Source organism: Eulemur rufifrons, chromosome 17 (assembly GCF_041146395.1).
Source record: "Eulemur rufifrons isolate Redbay chromosome 17, OSU_ERuf_1, whole genome shotgun sequence".
Classification (NCBI taxonomy): domain Eukaryota; kingdom Metazoa; phylum Chordata; class Mammalia; order Primates; family Lemuridae; genus Eulemur; species Eulemur rufifrons.
In genome coordinates, this window is record NC_090999.1 from 42,474,897 (window position 1) to 42,495,230 (window position 20,334).

The 20,334-nt window shown below is 32.6% G+C and overlaps 1 protein-coding gene across 1 annotated transcript in view; it reads right to left on the reverse strand.

Moving 5' to 3' along the window:
* ADAMTS6 (ADAM metallopeptidase with thrombospondin type 1 motif 6) overlaps positions 1-20,334 on the reverse strand; it is a 261,874-nt gene that overhangs the window by 47,919 nt on the left and 193,621 nt on the right. The window contains exons 14-19 of the mRNA XM_069492484.1: positions 17,247-17,349; positions 4,990-5,123; positions 3,452-3,575; positions 2,851-2,931; positions 822-985; positions 249-387 (exon numbers count right to left, since the gene is read on the reverse strand). Of these exons, the coding sequence (XP_069348585.1) occupies positions 249-387; positions 822-985; positions 2,851-2,931; positions 3,452-3,575; positions 4,990-5,123; positions 17,247-17,349 (745 nt within the window). The remainder of the gene's footprint in view (positions 1-248; positions 388-821; positions 986-2,850; positions 2,932-3,451; positions 3,576-4,989; positions 5,124-17,246; positions 17,350-20,334) is intronic.

The window sequence follows — 20,334 nt, forward strand, 5'->3', positions numbered from 1 at the left end:
GAAGCACCAGCAGAGAAACTCATTGTGCCAAGACGTATTTTACCAACAAATCTGCACAAATTACATGAGGTTGAAAACAAACGGAATATAATATAATTAAAGCAAAGTTTCTTTTGCTAAGTTACAGCTTGAAGCAAACCTGCAAGAAATGTTTCCAATTAGCTTCTTTAACAAACACAAAGCATAGCTCAGAATATGTTTTGCTCTCCATCTTGCCCTCTGGGTGGGCTGCTTAGTGGGTGTCTTACCTCCAGCACAAGTAGCTGAGCATTCTGACCAAGGCTGGTGACTCCATGTAAAGCCAACTTCATTATCTCCACTGCCAGTCCGAGTGATGGGAACGTTGAACTTATATCTAATTCCCAAATTCTGTTCTTGAAGCAGAACCTGCCATTGAAAACAACTGGTGAAGACAATTAAAATACATGAGCCTTCCTTCAGATATTTATTATTTGTTTTGAAGAAGAAAATGTCATAAGGCAAGACTTATAGGAAATTTAAGATAAGATACATGCATTTACAGCAAATTTTCTCCTTCCATTTTCATGGGTAGTTTGGAGCCATTTCTCTCATCTGTCTTGTTTGGTTACAAAAGTATTATTCAAGCAAGCATTGAAAAGATCAAATAGTCATATGGGAAGAGCACTATGGCCTTAAATATGCACAGATTTTACACTCTTGGGCAAATCATTTTACCTTTATTTCCCTTAATTTCACCACTTGTAAAACAGAGATTAAAAAACAAAAAAAACCCCTGCCCCATCCTACGTCACAAGAGGGAATTACAAAGAGTAGAAATAAAATGGCAAAGACACATTTACCATGACAATGAGATTTTCTGATGTGGGACCTAGAGCTTCCAAAGATTCTGGTTCATCCGTTGGTCTTTTATAGTGAAAAGCTGTCCCAGCAACATCAAACTTCCTAGGCCAGTCAATAGTCCAGGCACCATTAATATAGTAATCATCTCCTTCAGATTTTAAAGCTAGAAAAAAAATCACAATCCACCTAAAAACGTGAAACTTCATTTACCAAATTGTCATTGATTAATTACTGCAATAAAGTGTACAATGAATACATATTTTCATTTAAGAGATATGATTCTTGACCATTTTCTTAAGTACAAATTAAAATGGTAATTTTTATGTGATTGTTAAGAAGGTACTTAAGTATTTATGTCACTGATAAAAAGGAATGCAAAGTTTACCTGGAGGAACGAACATGTGGAACTACCAAGGAAAATTATGACAAAATGAATAACTGGGATGGGAGTGAGCGTAGGGAGCAGACTTTCCTTTCCAAATATTAGAACAGTAATTAAACGAATATGGGGTGTGAAGAACTTGTCATACTGGCACACAGACTGATGGAGCAATCAAACCAGAGAGTTAAGAAATAGACTCAAGTATGGGAATTTAGTGTATGATAAAGGAAGTATCTTAAATTAGTAAAGGAAAGATAACAAGAAATGGGACCAAGACAAAAGACTAGCCTTTTGGAAAAAAAAAAAGTTGCTGAATTTATATCTCATTCTTTATATAAGAATAAATGCCATAATTCCACTCCTAGGTATAATCCAAAAGAATTGAAAACAGGTACTCAAATACTTGCACACACAAGTTAATAGTAGCACTATTCCCAATTGCCAAAAACAGAAGCAGCTCAAACGTTCATCCATGGATAAATAGATGAACAAATTGTGGCATATACAAAACTACTGAATATTATTCAGCCATAAAGGAATGAAGTATTGATACATACTATGATAAACCTAAAAAACCTTAAGCTAAGTGGAAAAGGCCATACAGAAAAGGTCATATTGTGTATGCTTCCATTTATATGAAATATCCTAAATAGGTAAAAATCCACATAGACAGAAAGCAGATTGGTGGTTGCCAGAGGCTGGGGGATGGGAAGAATGAGGAGCAACTATTTAATGGATATGGGATTTCCTTTGGGATGAGAGAAATGTTTTGGAACATACTAAATGCCACTGAATTGTTCACTTTAAATGATTAATTTTGTGTAATGTGAATTTCACCTCAATAAAAACAAAGTTAAAAAAAGAGCAAAAATAATGCCAGATGAGTAAATATTTTAAATGTGAAAATAGTTAAATTACAAAAGTTAAACACGTACTTATCATATGACTCATCCTTTTCATTCTTACGCGTTTATCCAAGAGAAATGAAAATATATGTTCACACAAAGCTTGTTTATGAATGTTCAAAGAAGCTTTATTTATAGCAGTTAAAATCTAGAAATGACCCAAATATCCATCAACGAATGAATAGATAAACAAATTATGGTAATCTACACAATAAAATACTATTTGACAATAAAAAGAAATGAACTTTGAACTCAACAATATAGATGAATCTAAAAACATGCTAAGTGAAAAAAGCAAGATGTAAGTATACGTACTGTATGAGCTCATTTATGTGAACTTCCAGAATAAGTAAAAATAATATATATAATGTCAAAAAATAGATCAATGTTTGTCTCAGACAAAGGCTGAGGCTGAGGGAATTTGACTGCAAAGGGGAATGAGACCTAGTTTTGGAATTGTAGAACCGTTCCATACCTTGCTTATGGTATTTAGATGGATAAAATTTAAAAATTATAAAATTTTTATAAAAAAATTGATTTAAAAAATAAAATAACCCAGTGAACAGTAAGCCATTAAACTACTAATTATTCTGTATAGCATTTTACATGTGGTCCTATAAAAACTTGGAACTTCCTGGATTTTAGTATGAAATTGATCTACCTGAAAGCAATATGTCTTTTCCTTCATGATACTGTGCTGCTTTTCCTCATTAATTTTTAAAATTTGTCAAAATAACCTACCAATATAGTTCTTTGACATGGCCACTTCTCTGACTTCAATGTGAACAGAGCCTCTTGGTATCTGCACCACTTCCATGTAGCCTAGAACAGAGAAGATAGTCAGTATTAAGCAACCTCAGTCAGAAAATGAGTGTTTAGTAACCAATCAGTAACAATAGTTACCTTATTATTCCATCCTGTTTTTGACTTTGCATTTCATAAATTATGAAATATGTGCAAATTAGCCTTTGAGTTCATGAATACATTTCAGAGAAAAAATAATAGTCTTTTTCTCTAAAATTATTTCAAAATATACTTAAAGCCTCAACAGGTATAATACTAGTTCATTTTTTTTTCCTCAACACATGCCCGTCATACCAATGCTCTTTGGGAATTCACATCTTAAAGAAACATGGCTAAATGAAGCAAATAGAGAATAACATTTTCTTAAAATATCTTACAAGAAATTGCATTTAATTCTTAAAGGACTGAAGCAATTTGGCAAAAACATATTGTTTGCCTAAATAAAGAAATATAAAAATCGGAGGGGAGGGGAAACCAAGTGTTTTGGCTATTCCGAGTATACCAGAGGTGTGAGGAAGAGTTCTCTATACACACTCACCTCCTCTGGGCAACGAATCATTGAAGAACCCTTCAATGGCATCACATGTACTTCCATCTCCTCCACAGACTCGACATCTATCTTCCCTAGCATCAGATCCCAAAATATTATCGCAACCTACATGCTGAAAACAGAGAAGAATATTCAGTGTGTCAATAAGAGAAATTCTTGGAATAACTAATCATATACATATAACTTATTTATCTACTTCTTTTCCCAGTAAAGGAAATCAAAATAAGAAATACTTTCTTCTTTCCATTTTATCTTCACTCTCCAGTAAGTCCCAGCTAATATTTTTCAACATGCAAATTTAAAGAAAAAAATTCTGATTCCCCAGGAATGTATGTCTATATTTCCAACCTAGACCTCTTCTTCATTTATTGATACCATGCTCTAATTCTTAAAATATTTTAATTGGTTAGCAATAGGCTCTTACTTATACCCTCAATTAAGAAATTTAAGAACTAAGAAATATGGCATACTGTATGGTTCTATACAGTAATAGCAGTGTCATAATGTTCCTGATTGAGCATTATGGCTTGCCCTGTCTAAGCCACTGGCTTTTTCTAGATATCCAATTGCTAGTACCAAAGATTACTTGTGGAATTCATACCTGGGTAAATCTTTCAAAATGAAGACCTATTTCCACCAGCTGAATAAAATTGCCATAAACGAAAAGGAAATGTAAGCACACAATTTAAGAAGCTAAAATTCCACCTTTTAATTTTGCATTTAATCATAAAAATGTGGATTTTCTATATATATTTGATACATACTGTGGCATGTAAGTATGCACATTTGACCTATAGCCATTGATAGTACACAAGCAATCCCTGAATAAAGACTGTACCTGGGTCTTTGTTATCTGAAAAAACTTGAATACTGTCACAAAAATAACTTTTTCTTCAAGAAAGTAAAGTAATCTCCCATAAACATGCACACACAAACCGGACCATCAGATATGTATGGAGATAAGCAGCCAGAAGAATAGAAACTTTTCAAAGAAATTATGAGACTAAGTAAAATAGACAGTACTTTTTATCTCTTCTTTCTCACTAACACTATAATGAAGACCATTGTAAATGCTTCAAAGAAAGATAAAGTAGGAGGAGCACAGCTATTTCATACTTTGAGGAAGAATTATTCTATGAAATATATCAAGTAATCTTCCAATGAGAACATATGGTAGCCATACAAATAAGAGCTCAATCCTTATTCCCTCTTTTTCTATCATCTCATTTGTAAATAGAACCGAAGAAAAATGGAAATTAAAGTTCAAAATATTTTTATACCTCTTGCAATCATTATAAACATAACTAGAATAGCACAATATATCACATATGAATGGCACTTGAATATGAATGGGTCATCCCACCTTTAACTACTTATGTTGTCATCCTTAATGAAAACTGAAATTCTCTAAAATGTGGCTCTCTTTTTAAAAAACTGAACATATTAATAGTATTAATTAGGAGTACTATCTAGAAAAAGACAAAAGTCTCATAAACCTCAACAAAAAGGAGTAAAATTTGAGCAACCTTGCATTCTCCATTGATACAGATGTCCAGTGAATCGGCATTGCACTGGGTCCCATCGATCACCGCAGGGGCACGTTCAGTGTAGAAATTGTAACCTTCAGCCAGGCAGTTTAATGCACAAGGTTTTACCCCACCTGGACAAATTACAGTAGAAGAGAAATAATTGGAATAATTCTAATGAACAGTGATTGTATTATCCACAGCAAATTTATAATTCATATAGACATCATTTCCCGACTGTAAACCTAAACGTGTAAATTTCTTTCCTCTCTCTAAAATTTCACACTTACTTTCATTGCTTGTGCAACTTAAGGGAGGAACTACTCAGTGGCTTTAAGGTTTAAAATTTTCACATATTTCCATTATGTATTTACAATATATTTTAGGGCAAAAGGGATCACAGTGGAGGTAACTGAATGTTTAAGAAAAATGGATGAAAGAAATATAATTTTAAAAAACAAACCAAGGAAATCAAGTTTAAGGACTCTTGAAATAATAACCTTGTATAGCAAAGAGGAATTTCTGCTACATATGTTACTGAAGCTGATACAAAAATTCTGCTACATCAAGCAAGGATACGGTAATTGTAAAATAAAACTAAATTTGTACCTGCCTTAAACATATAAAAAATTCCGTGAACCTTGGCTTTAGCATGGAGACAAATTCTTGTGAGATTAGAAAATCAAAAATGAAATTAATTATAGCATTAAATTTGAATAGTTCTTATGAGGTTAATAAATCAAAGATAAATATTAAATACAATATTACATTTGAATAATTAAAACAATATGTAATTTTATTTGTGAATAAATACAAATAATAACTTGGGCATTTTCATTTTGTGATTGAAATTTCTATTTTTTAAGGTTGAAGTGAAAAATAAGCATAAATGATAGCAATGTTTAGAAATAGTACATATCCTAACTTTACAGTATATTTAAAAAATAGCAATAAATGTGGATTTATTGTACTGAACACAGCACATGAGAAAGCTACTATTTATAAATATGTAATGATTAAAATTATGACTTAAAATACATTCTTTTGGAACTTTATTTCATGAACTTTAAAACACTTTTACCTTGTCTAATTAAACTGATAAAATTTCTCTTTTAAATAAAGAAGACTACTTCTAGTAAAAAAAAATAAAGCAGACAGATGAAATGACATGCCTAGGTCTCAGTGAAGTTCTTAGAAATCAGGTTTCTGCAGGTTGAAGGTATGTAAAAGAGGAAAACGACTGAGTGGTAGAGTCAATGATAAATTAGAGAGAGCACATTCCACTAAAGGAGATCACTGTTACAGGTGAATGATGTCATGCAAGAAGATGGCCCATTATTGTTAGACATTCTGTTTTTTCAAGAGAAGATAAAAACCTACATTTTTTCAATGTAAATTCTTCTAAATTTTAAGTGTTGACAACTGATTCAAACTTTTCAAAAATATTGTGGAGGCTAAAATATATATGTAGTTAAAAACTGGTCCCCTAACTGCCAGTCCTCTGGCCTAAGTCCATGTTTTTTTCCATTTTCAATGTTTATAGGCTATAGAGCTTCTCTATAATTAAGAATGTTATTTTTAAGCTTATGTTATTGATAAACTTTGCTATACTGAGCACAGAAATGACAAGTAATTAAAATAATTTCTCCCTGAACTGATAATCAAACTATTTATATTTATTTTTATGAGAGTCTCACGAATAAAATCACTATAAATTTCCATGAATCTTACTGGGATTTTTTTCATTACTACCAAATATAGTTCCGTTGAGACTTTTTATTGTAATGTTTTGGAATTTAATACAGCATTTTACGTATCAGGCTTTAAAAAGAGAACCTGAGTCTTCTGTTTATTCAATTTTAACATAAATCATATAAGGTAATATTTCATAGGTAGAACATATAAATACTATGGTTGTATTCCTTAGCCCAATACACTACGTGATAAAAACAGAAATAAATTTCTTCTGTTTACTGCTAAAGATGTGTTCAGCTTGTGCTGCTATAATGAGCTTTCACAAGAAGTATCACTTAAGCGACATCAACAAGGTGGTAGAAGAGGAGCTTTCTACTGTCATCTCCCTGCAGAAGCACTGGTTTTGACAACTACCCACAGACAAGAGGAGTACCTTTGTGGGAGTCCAGGAGTCCAGCAGAGAAGTTCCAGCACACCATTGGAGAAAAAAAATCCAAGAACAGACACGTTGAAGAGGTTAAAGAAGAACAGTTTAACTTTACCTGCATCACATCTCCCTCAAGGCAGCACAGCTCAGTGAAAAGAGACACCCACTCAATCCATGATTTCTCCCACAGGGGAAAGTGAGAGCACAGAGAGTGAGCACTGGGCTCCCCTAGCTGTGTGGGGCAATGACCAAGAGGTCTACTTCTTTCTTGCCTAATCCAGAATACTGATTGGCATAGCTAAGTGCTTGGAAGAGGTTGGGAGCAGAGAAAACAGGCCACAGACCCAACTAAGTGCTCTTCAAACTCCATTGGGAAGCCAACCCATGAGCTACTTGAAATGTTTTGCCTATTGGCACCCCCCCAACTAGCTCGTGGGCACCACAAAAACTCTGTGTGCCTCAGCAGCCCCCTCCCCAGCTCTCTAGGTTGGCAGCTTGAGCATGTTCTTATGGACAGTGAGTGCAAGCGTTTCATGCAGACAGCCAGCTTGACTTTTCAGGACTGGGAGAAGGCACACAATTCAAGCATTTTAGGGCATCATCCCAGCGAAAACAAACAGGAAGCTCCTAGGACCTGGCCCAGCTTTGCAGGATCCTGAGAGGGCATACAACCTTATGAATTCTTCCCCAAGAGAGAACAAGAGGTGTGCAGTAGGTGCACCCATAGAAAAGGTCTGAGAGAGTCTCAGAATCCCTAGCTGGGCTGTCTGATGAAGATGTTTCTCTCAGGGAGCCAGTTAATAAAGACTAGAGGAGAAAACTGCTTCTCCAAATGCAAAGACAGCAATTACAAGACATCAAGCAATAAAAACAATTTAAGAAAACATGACACCACCAAAGGAACACAATAATATTCTAATAACTAAACCAAAGAAATGTTGATCTATGAATGACCTGAAAAGAATTCAAAATAATTGTTTTTAGGAAGCTGAGGGAGCTACAAGAGAACACAGATCGACAACTCAATGAAATCAGAAAAGCAATACATATACAAAATGGGAAGTTCAATAAACAGACAAAAATTATTTTTTAAAAAACCCCAGAAATTCTGGAACTGAAGAATACAATGAATGAAATGAAAAATGAAATAGTGAACATCAATAGTAGACTTAAGCAGAAGAAAGAATCTATAAACTTGAAGAAAGGTCATTTTAAAACATTCAGTCAAAGAGGGGAAAAAAGAAAAAAAAATGAAAAGGAATGAAGAAAGCTTATAGAATTTATGGGAAACCATAAAGAGAGCTAAAATTTAACATTATAGGAATCTCAGACAGAAAAGAGAGTGGAAGGGGAATAAGGTTTATTTAAAGAAATAATGGCTGAAAACTTCCCAAATCTGGAGAGAAATATGGACATCCAAGTACATGAAGTTCAAAGGTCTCCAATAAGGTTCAACCCAAAGAAGACTTCACATACTATAACCAAATTGTCAAAAATCAAAGACAAAGAATTCTGAAAGCAAGCAAAAAGAGGTTCATTACATACAAGAGAACTCCATAGGTCTACTAGCAGATTTCTCAGCAGAAACCTTGCAGGTCAGGAGAGAGTGAGATGATATATTCAAAGTGCAGAAAGAAAAAAAAAACTGCCAATCAAGAATACTTTACCTGGCAGAGTTGTCCTTCAGAACTGAAGGAGAGAGAAAGACTTTCCCAGACAAACAAAAGCTGAAGGAGTTCATCACCACTAGACCTGCCATACAAGAAATGCTAAAGGGAGTTCTTCAAGCTGAAACGAAAGGATGCTAATTAGTAACATGGAAATATATGAAAGTATAAAACTCACTGGTAAAGGTAAGTATCTAGTCAAATTCAGAATGCTCTAATACTGTCATAAAGATGTGTAAATCACTTAAAACTCTAGTATGAAAGCTAAAAAGCAAAAATATTAAAAATAACTATAGCTATACTAATTTGTGAGTGGATACACAATATAAAAAATTGTAAATCATAACATCAAAAATATAAAATGGGAAGATTAAAAGTGTAGATTTTTTTGTATGTGTTGGAAGTTAAGTTATTAACAGCTTAAAATAGACTGTTATGACTATAAGATGTTAGGCTTATGGTAACCACAAAGGAGAAACCTGTAGGAGATACACAAGAGAAAGAGAAAGAAATCAAAGCATACTACTACAGAAAATCATCCAATCGCAAATGAAGACAGCAAGAGTAAGAAATAAACAAAAAACCTATTAAAGAACCAAAAACAATCGACAAAATAGCAATAGTAAGTCCTTACCTAACAATAATTATTTTAAATGTAAATAGATTAAATTCCCCAATGAAAAGAGGGGGAAAAGGATTAAAAAAATGAGTGGTTTGAATGGATAAAAAAACAAGACCCAACTATATATTGCCTACACTTCAGATTTAAGGACACAGAAGACTAAAAGTGAGGGGATAAAAAATGATACTCCATGCAAATGGAAACCAAAATACAGCAAGGGGAGCTATACGTAAATGAGACAAAATAGACTATAAGTTAAAAACTGTAACAACAGACAAAGAAGGTCATTATATAATGCTAAAGGGGTCAATTCATCAATTGATTACAATTTACAATTATAAATATATGTGTACCCAACATTGGAGAACCTAAATATATAGAGCAATTATTAAGAGATGCTGGGGGTAAAAGACAGTAATATAATAATAGAGGACTTTAATAGTCTACTTTCAATAATAGGTAGGTCATCCAGACAAAAAAATCAAAAACGAAATGGTGGACTATACTTTAGAGTTAATGGACCTAAAAGATATATAGAACATTACATCCAAAAGCATCAAAATGTATCCTCTCAAGCACACATGGAAAATTCTCCAGGATACATCATTTGTTAGGCCACAAAACAAGTCTTCACATGTTTAAGATTGAAATAATCTCAACCATTTTTCTGACCACCATGGTATGAAACTAGAAACCAGTAACAGAAGGAAAACTGGAAAATTCACAAATATATGAAAATTAAACAACATGCTCCTGAACAACCAACAGGTCAAAGAAGAAATCAAAAGGTAAATTTAAAAATATCTTAAGTAAAAACAGAAACACAATATTCCAAAATTTACAGGATGTTGCTGAAGCACTTCTAAGAGGCAAGTTTATAGTGATAAATGTCTACATTTAAAAAAAAAGATTTCTAATATACAACCTAACTTTACATCTCAGGGAACTAGAAAAAGAACAAACTAACTCCAAAATTAATAGAAGAAAGGAAATAAAGATCAGAGCACAAATAAATGAAGTAGACTTGTTCACAAAAATATAGAAAAGATTAATAAAACTGAGAGCTGGTTTTTTGAAAAGGTAAACAAAATAGACAAATTTTTAGCTAGACTAGGGAAAAAAGAGAGAAGACTCAAAGAAAATCCAAAATGAAAGAGGAGACATTAAAACTGATACCACAGAAATACAACTGATCATAAGAGACTACTATGAACACTTCAGGGCTATCCAAATTGGCTAACCCTGAAGATATGACTAAAGTTGTAGAAACGTTCAACCTACCAAGACTGAATCATGAAAAAATAGAAAATCTGAACAGACCAATAACAATTAAGGAGATTAAACCAGTAATGAAAAATCTCTCAACAAATAAAAGCCCAGAACCTCATGGCATAGCTGGTGAATTATACCAAAATAATACCAGTCTTTCTCAGACTCTTTCAAAAATTTGTGGAAGAGAGAACACTTCCAAATTCATTTTATGAGGCCAGCATTGCCCTGATTACCAAGCCAGATAAGGACATTAACAGAAAAGAAAATTACAGGTCAATATCCCCGATGAACATAGATGCAGAAAATTTCAGTAAAATACTAACAAAACTGAATTACACAGAGCATTAAAGGATCACTCACCACGATCAAGTAGGATTTATCATGAGAATGCAAGGATAGTTTAGCAAATCAAAAAATGTGGTACAACAATTAATAGAAGGAAAGACAGAACCCAAATGACTTAAATGTAAAAACTGAAACTGTAAAACTAGAAGAAAACATAGAGGAAAAGCTCGCAGACATAGGTCTTGGCAATGATTCTCTTGGATATGACACCAAAATAATAGACAACAAATACCAAAATAAACAAATGGGACTATATTAAACTAAAAAGTTTCTGCAAAGCAAGGAAACAAGCAACAAAATGAAAAGTCAACCCAGAGAATGGGAGAAAATATTTGCAAACCATATATCCAATAAGAGGTAAATATTGAAAGCATATAAGGAACTTGTAAAAAAAAAATAACCTGATTAAAAATAGGCAAAGAACATGAATAGACATTTTTCTAATCATCAGGGAAATGCAAACATAAACCATAATCAAATATCAGCTCACATCTGTTAAGATGGCTATTATCAAAAAGTCAAAAGATAACAAGTGTTGGTAACGATATGGGGAAAAGGAAACCTGTATACATTGTTGCTACGAATGTAAATTGGTACTGCCATTATGGAAAACAGTATGGCGGCTCCTTCAAAAATTAAAAATAGAATGACCATATGAGCCAGTAATCTCACTTCTGGGTATATATCCGAAGGAAATAAAATCACTATCACGAAGAGGTATCTACTCATGTTCATTGCAGCATTATCCACAAACAGGCAAGAAATGAAATAACCCAGTGTGTTAACAGATGAGTGCATAAAAAAATTATGATGTATACATATAAGGCAATATTATTCAGTCTTTAAAAAGAAAGCCTGTCATTTGGGACAACATAGATGAACCCAGAGAATATTATGCTAAATGAAATAAGACAGACACAGAAAGACAAAAACTGCATGACCTCACTTATATATGGAATCTAAAAAAAGTCTAACTCATAGAAACAGAGAGAAGGGTGGTTATCAGGGATTGGGCCACGTGGGAGAATAGGGAAGTATTGGTCAAAAGATACAAATGTTTTGTTATAAGAGAACTAAGTTCTGTAGATCTAATATATTATAGTTAATAATAATATGCACTTGAAATTTGCTCAGAGAATAAATCTTAAGTATTCTCATCATACACACAAAAAAGGTAACTATGTAAGGTAATGGATATGTTAATTAGCTTGATTGCAGTAATCATTTCACAAGATACATGTATATCAAAACATGTTGTACACTTTATAAAATTTTTTTTGTAAATTGTACCTTAATGAAGCTGAAAAAAAAAGAGGTATGGATGTTAATTCAGAAGGGATGTAAAAGAATTCTCTAACCGAAGGGGCATATTAATCAATTACCTTATGTTAAATCTTATTATTTAGGGTTAATTCACTATGTACAAAATTATATCTAATAGTCATTATTAAATCTGTGAATTATTTCAGACACTTCTCCTGCACCAAGACAAAACAATCTCAAATGTATATGCACCTATTAAAAATGATTCAAATACATAAAGCAAAATCTTACATAAAAAGAAAGCAAAGCCATAAAATAGTTGGAGATTTTAACACACCTCTCCCGATAATTGATAGAAGAACTAGAGCAGAAAAATCTAGAAAGAATACGAAAGATTGAACAACATTCTCAGCCAAGTTGACCTCATGGATATCTATAGAACACTGCATATCTAATAACTGCAGAAAACACATTATTTTCAAGTATGCATAGAACATTCACCAAGAATATTCTCTAATCTTAATGAAATTCAATTATACATGAATAACAAAAAGACATCTAGAAAATCTCAAATATATGGAAATTAAAACAACACAGTTCTAAGTAACTCATAGGTTAAATCACAATGTAAATAAAATATTTTGAAGGAAATATTCTGAAGGAAATAAAAATACAACATAAATTCTGGGAATGCAAAAAAGCAAAATGAACTGACAATAAAGGAGGAAATAATAAATATAGGAGCAAAAATTAAAAATTAGAAAAAAAGACAAATTAAAGAGAAAAGTACTAAAGCCAGAATTTGGTTCTTTGAAAAGATTAATAAAATTGATAAACTCCAAGACTGATCAAGAAAACCAGAGAAAACACAAATTGTCAATATCAGAAATGAAAGAGGATATATCATTACAGACTTTATAGATGCTAAATATGATAATAAAATAATGCTATGATCTATTTTATGTCAATAAATTGGACAACATGTATGTAACATAAATTTCTTAAAGACATAAAATCAAAAAGTCAAACAGAAGAATTTTTTTTAAAAAAACTTGAATATCCCTTTATCTATTAAAGGAGTTGAATTTTTAAGAAAAACATTTTCACAAAGAAAATACCAAGGCTGGTGGTTTTACTAGTGAGAGGTATTATAAGGAAGAAATAATATCACTCCTAAAACTCTTTCAAAATAAGTAAGGATTCTACTTTGGAAAGCTGGAGTACCACTGATACCAAAACTTGCCCAAAATATCACAAGAAAAATATTTACAAATCAGTATCTTTTATGAATATAGATGCAAATATCCTTAATAAAACATTAGCAATTAAAGTAAATCCAATAACACATAAAAAATAACATATCACTATCACACAGGGTTTTATCCTGGGAATACAAGATGAGTTTGAGACTGTAAAATCTATGAAGTCATTCAGCATGTTAATAGAATAAAGAAGAAAAAAATACAATACATGCATAAATTATATGGGAGGGCCAATCTAGTACATTAGGCAAGAAAATGAAATAAAAGGCATAAAGATTGAAATAGATCATCTCTATTTCCAGATAACATGACTATTTACCAAGAAAATGATAAGCATTTACAAAATAACTGTTAAAACATGGGAATTTAGAAAGGTCACAGAATACAAAGTTAATATACAAAAATCAATTTTATTTTTGCATACTAGTGAAAACTGTTGAAAATGAAATTTTCAAAAGTCTTATTAATGATAGTGTCAAAAAACATAAATTACTCAGGAATAGATTTAATAACAGATGTGCAGAACCTTCCACATAAAACTACAAAACATAGTTGAGAGAAATTAAAGAAGACATAAATAAATGGAGAGCTATACCATTTTCATAAACTGGAAAATTCAGTATTATTAACATCTCAGTTCTCCCTCAATTGATCTATGGATTCAACATAATACCCAAATCATAAGCCCAGCAGGTTTTTCTGTCGACATTACCAACTGATTCTAAAATTTATATGGAAATCCAAAGCAGACAATCTGAAGAACTCTTGAAAAAAGATCAAAGTTAATGGGACTTATACAACCTGTGTTCAAGACTATATAGTTACAGTAGTCAAATCAGTGTGGTACTGGCATAGGATTGAAAAATGGATCTATGAAACAAAATAGAAAATCCATAAGTACACTACAAATACACACCATACTAAAAATTATTTTGAGAGAGGTCATTGATCTAAACGTAAGGCTTTTAGAATAAAATGTAAGAAAATATCTCGAGTTTAGGTAGGTAAATATTTCTCAGGACACAGAACACAATAACCATACAGAAAAGTTATTAAAAATTGAAAAATTAAAAACATATATATCCCAAAACACCATTAAAGTAATACGAAAGTCATAGACTATGACAAAAGATTTGTAAAACTTATCTGAGAAATGACTACCACTTGAAAAGATAAACAACCCAATTTAAAAATAGGCCAAAGATTTGAACGGACACTACAAAAGAAGATATATAAATGGCTAATAAGTACCTGCAAATATGCTTAACATAGTCAACCATCAAAAATGAAAAATTGAAACTTCATTGAGACACCACTCTATCCTCACCAGGAGACTAAAACCACCAAATGTTGGCAAGGATGTGTAGCAAATAGAACCCTCATACATTGTTGGTGGGAGTGTATGGTACAATCACTTTGGAAAAACATCTGGCAGTTTCTTTTAAAACTAAACTCACACCTACCCTGTTGCCCAGAAATTCCATTCCTAAGTATTTACCCAAGTGCAATGAAAACATGCTCACAAAAAGATTGTACATAATTGTTCATAGCAGCTTATTCATAACAGCTAAAAACTAGAAACAACCCAGGTGTCCATCAATAGCAGAATGAAAAAACAAACTGGTTACTACAATGGAATACTGCTCAGCAATAAAAAGGAAGAAAATTTTTTTTTTTTTTTTTTTTAAGACACAGAGTGCTCAGGCTGGAGTGCAGTGGCTATACACAGGCACCATCCACATACTGATCAGCAGGGCAGTTTGGACCTCCTCTGTTTCTGACCTGGGCTGGTTTACCCCTCCTTAGGCAGCCTAGTGGCCCCTCACTCCCAGAAGGACACAATATTAATGCCAAACTTAGTGCCAACACCCAATCAGCATAGCACACTATAGCTCATAACTCCTGGGCTCAAGCAATCCACCTCAGCCTCCCAAGTAGCTGGGACAACAGGTATGTGCCACTGCACCCAGATATAACCAACTACTTTCTATTAATTTATACAACAATGTGGATAAATCTCAAAAACATCAAGCTTAAAGAAGACTTACACAATAGAGTGCATACGGCATAATTTTATTTATATGAAGTTTTGGAAAGGCAAAACTAAACTATGATGAGAAAAAAAAAATCAGAATAATGGTTGCTTCTTGGGAGTAGATAGAGGCAGCTAATCACTGCAAAAGACTATAACGACTTTTATGAACCCAATGTGTTTCCCCCAAATTCATATGTTCAAATCCTAACCCTAATGAAGGTAGGGCCTCTGGGAGGTAATAAGGTCATGAGGGTTACGAATGGGATATGTGCCCTTATAAAAGGGACCCCAGAGAGCTCTTTCCTCTTTCTGCCATGTGAGCATACAATGAGAAGGTGGCAGTTTGCAACCCAGAAAAGGGCCCTCACCAGAATCCAACCATTTTGGCACCTTCATCTCAGATTTTTAGCCTCCAGAACTGTGAGAAATAAATTTCTAGTTTTTAAGATCCCCAGCTTATGGTAATTTGTTACAGCGGTCTGAACTGCCTAAGACAATGACCATGAGAATTTTGCAGATAATGGTAATGTTGTATATCTCAATAGGGATTTACAAGTATATGCATTTGTCAAAAGTCAGGAAAAGTATAGTTAAGATTTGTACATTTCATTGTATGTAATCTTACCTCAAAAGAAAAAAGTAAACAAATAATTGAACTGTGGTTAATGTTTTATGCATGCTTAAGTATTTAGAGGAAAGCATAATTAATGACTGCAATTTACTTCGAAATATATAAAAATAAGAGATTAATAAATAGAAAGATGTATAGACATGTATAAAGAAAGTATAGTAAAATGTTAATGGTAGAATCTTGGTGGTGAATATACAGTGTCACTGTAAAATTCTTTTAATATTGCTCTACTGGATAATTTTTAAAGTAAGATGTTAGAAAAACAAACAATAAATATTTCTTAAATGTATATTTATACCTAATGGGCACTACATATACTATACAGATGATAGTTACACAAAAAGCCCAGACTTCACCACTACACAATAAATCCATGTAACAAAACTGTACTTGTGCCCCCTAAATCAGTAATAACAATAATAAAATTTTTTTTAAAAGTATATTCAATTTTTCCAAGAGAAAATTTCAACAAAATTTTATATTTTGTAGTTTGTATTTTGGGAGTGTACAAAAAACTTCTGGTTACTGAACAATTAATACTCGATATGTGCCCAAATTAAAGAGGAAAAATGTTTCCTAACTCTGAAAAAGAATCTGTGGAAATATCTTGGTTTTTGATTAAGAAAGAACAGAGACTTTCCAGATTTATATTGTTATAATTTGTTTTAGGGTGATAATTGCAAATATTCAAAGACTATAGTGTAATTTACACGTAACTCAAAGAAATCTCAAGCAGAATTCAAAAGTATTATATGGTTTTGATGTGCAGATATCCTTTCTAGGAATTTTGTACCTTCTTAAACAGAATTAAGTTTTAAGAAATGATTTGCGATAATTTGTACTAACATATAAACTTCATTATAGGGAAACTAAAACATGAGACCTTTATAGTACTATAAGCACTTTCCTGCTTTTATTTGCAAACACTGATTTTAACTAGTACATGTGTGAATGTATGTGCATGTTTGTATGTATTTATATACTCTTTCATATTTGCAAAGCTCTCAAGCATGAATGCTCTGCCAGGTTATACATTACCTCCAGTATAGGGTTTCCAGTTATAATACTTTCCCCGGAAAGGCATATTGTCAAAGTCTGCACACTGTTTCTCTCGAAAATCTCGGGAACCCAAAGGGCATGGCTAAAATAAAATAAAATCATGAATGGTACGATTGTTGGGAAATACCAAAACCAAGGAACAATGTCCCTAAAATTAAAATTGCCTAAACTCCATCATATTAAGTCACTACCTTACTCCCAGGCTACAATTCTGGCATTTGCTTTACTGTCCTACAGTCAGTATTCAGATAGACGTGTTTGAATTGTAATCTTAGTTACAGAAGTAATTTAAACAAAGTTAAATGTTAGACAGTTCCATATAACTCTACACTCAGATACATGTCATAGTCCTGTTTGTAATCAATCTATCAGGTATCTCCTTATAAACATACATTAAAAACACATGAAAAAACTAAAACACAAAATCCTTTTTGGTAATAGTATTTGAGGTCTAGTAGCCATAGCTATTCCCAGATTTTTATTTTAATGAATCAAGAGGCAGGTTTATGGTTTATAAGATGACATTCAGCACTATTAATTGTGATTTGGACCCCTACTACTATAGCTGTTTACTGTCTAGCAATGCACAAAAAAAAAAAAAAACCCGAACATTTTAAATGTGGAATAACTAGGCAAGATGCTAGTCCTCAAGGCTAAACAACTTCGAATTCAAGGAAATTGGATTTATTAAGATTTACATTTAATCTATTAACATCACAGAAAATAAATTACTAAATAGTCCAAAACATGTAGATGTGTTGGGGGTGGGGGAGGATATTGAGATGGTGAAGAGAGGATTATTTGTTTTTAAACATTTGGAATGCTGCTTCTACTTTTCTAATTTTTTGAAGAGAAAATTCTTACCAATCTAGCTAGGTTTAGATTCCAAATACCTCAGGGTCATCCTAACTCAATCTTTAAGTTTACAAGAATTGTAACATCTCACAGTGTTTGAATAATATGACTACAATTGACTTATCTTTTAGAGTTCTGCAGCTATAGTACTTAAAAACTAAAGTTAATGATTTTTAAACTCTGAGAAAACATTCCCATTAAATATGGAAGAACAGAATATGTCATTAGATAAAATTCTTAATTGTGACTAAATGACAAGTATGTTACAGGCATTCTCAGAGATCATTTTAAGGGCTTTTTACTATTTTCCCTTGGATCTCTATATTTGCTTTGTACAGTTTTCTGAGCTCAGTACATTGTAAAGAGTCCCTTTAAAACATGTGCAATAATAATGGACCACAAATGTGCAATGTGCAAATATCTTTGTGGTCATCATTACCTCCTATAGACTATGCTTCAAATCTTTACCATATTAAGTCCAAAGCCTCAGATTCTGAAAATAGTGGCAGTAGGTCCATATTGTGTTATGAGCCCTGCATTTTAAAATATTTTCAGCACATTTAAATATGATACTCCAATGCCAAACCTAATGATTCTTCTTGTCAAATTACCCTTCTTGCTTGCCTTTAAAAAAAAAAAAAAGAAAAGAAAAATAACCATTTACCAAAGGCTACATGGTGTATCATGTTGGAAGGATATGCTTCCAGGGTCTTTTGTTTCACAGTCTGCTAATTTGTGGATCTTTGGGATGTTTTAGATTAGAAAAATTCCTTCCTTTTCTAGCTATTTTCAGGGAATCCCACATAAGGACCAAAATTGTCAGTGGCTTTTGCGACACAGCAAGACTACTTTTTAAAGCAAATATCATCAATTTTTTAAAAAATACACATAATTTGAACTTTAGCTGTAAGTTTTCACATAATACTTAAGCATTTATAAAACACAAACCACCTAAAAGTTCATCTAAGCATGGCTTTCAATACAGTTAAAGGAACAAGATAAAAATGGAAAAACTACAGAACTATTTAAGGCAATATAAATAGTATATGACAGCATGTTACAAGTTGTCTATGGGTGGTATATATAGGTGAAAGATCAATGTGTCATGTGATCAGCTAGGGAAATATTGGTTGAGAAAGAAAATCTTGAGCATGTACCAAAGTATGATAAGAATTGTGCTAGTTAAGAAAGAAAAAAGACTTGGAGTGGGAGACTATCAAGAATGAAGCCAAGTAAAGCCTTGAGGACAGGAAGGAAAAGGTCATATATTGGGAATGGTTGGAAGAAGGTCATCCTAGATGAAAGAGAGAAACATAAGAAGAAATGACATTTCACATGTATAAGCACTGGTACATAAAAAAGCCCTTGAATTAATAAACTTAAACATCATGAGGGCCATTCGCTTAAAGGCAAACCAAAAAAAAAAAATGCTATTTTTTAGTATCTTCTAATGATTCTCCTAAATAGAAGAAAAGTATAATGTCCAGTACAAAGATATTACTGTTTAATGAAGCACTTGGATAACATTTCATAAAATTTCTGATCTACTCTTTTCCTGTGATAACCACTTCAGGGTCAGTATAACAAAAAGATTAGCAGTAGCAATAGCTAGCTAGTATTTACTAAATGCAGACTGTAGCACACTTTTCAGAGATTTTTAGAGGTACTATCTATTTAATCCCTCTCAACACTCCTATGAGGCAGTTAAAATTAATAATCTCATTTTACAACAAAGTACACTGGGATACAGAAAGGTTGCTTCGTAATTGTTTCATGGTGCAAGGACATCCCCATGATCTAAGTGGGAGTCTCCTCTGGACACTCTCTAAATGCTACAATAATAGCATGAAAGGTTTTAACTTTATTGAGTTGTACAAAAACCTAATAAGAGTAACCTGCCTTCTAGACCTAACCCTGCATTAAACAGCTGCAAAGTTCTTATATCCCCAAACTATTTTTCTCATTTGTAAAACAAAAGGGCTAAAAGCATGAGTTTTGGAGTTAGGCAGACCTGGATTCCTTTCTAACTTGGTCATTACTTTAATTCATGGACTTGACCAATTTACTTAATTTTCTAGGCCTTCTCTATAAATTGGGGGTTATACTAGTATTTACCCAGTAGGTAAGGATTTATATAAATCTTTAGCTCTGTACCTGGCAGAAGATAGTACTTAATAACTATTAGCAGCTGTGCTGGTCTTGGGTCAAGTTG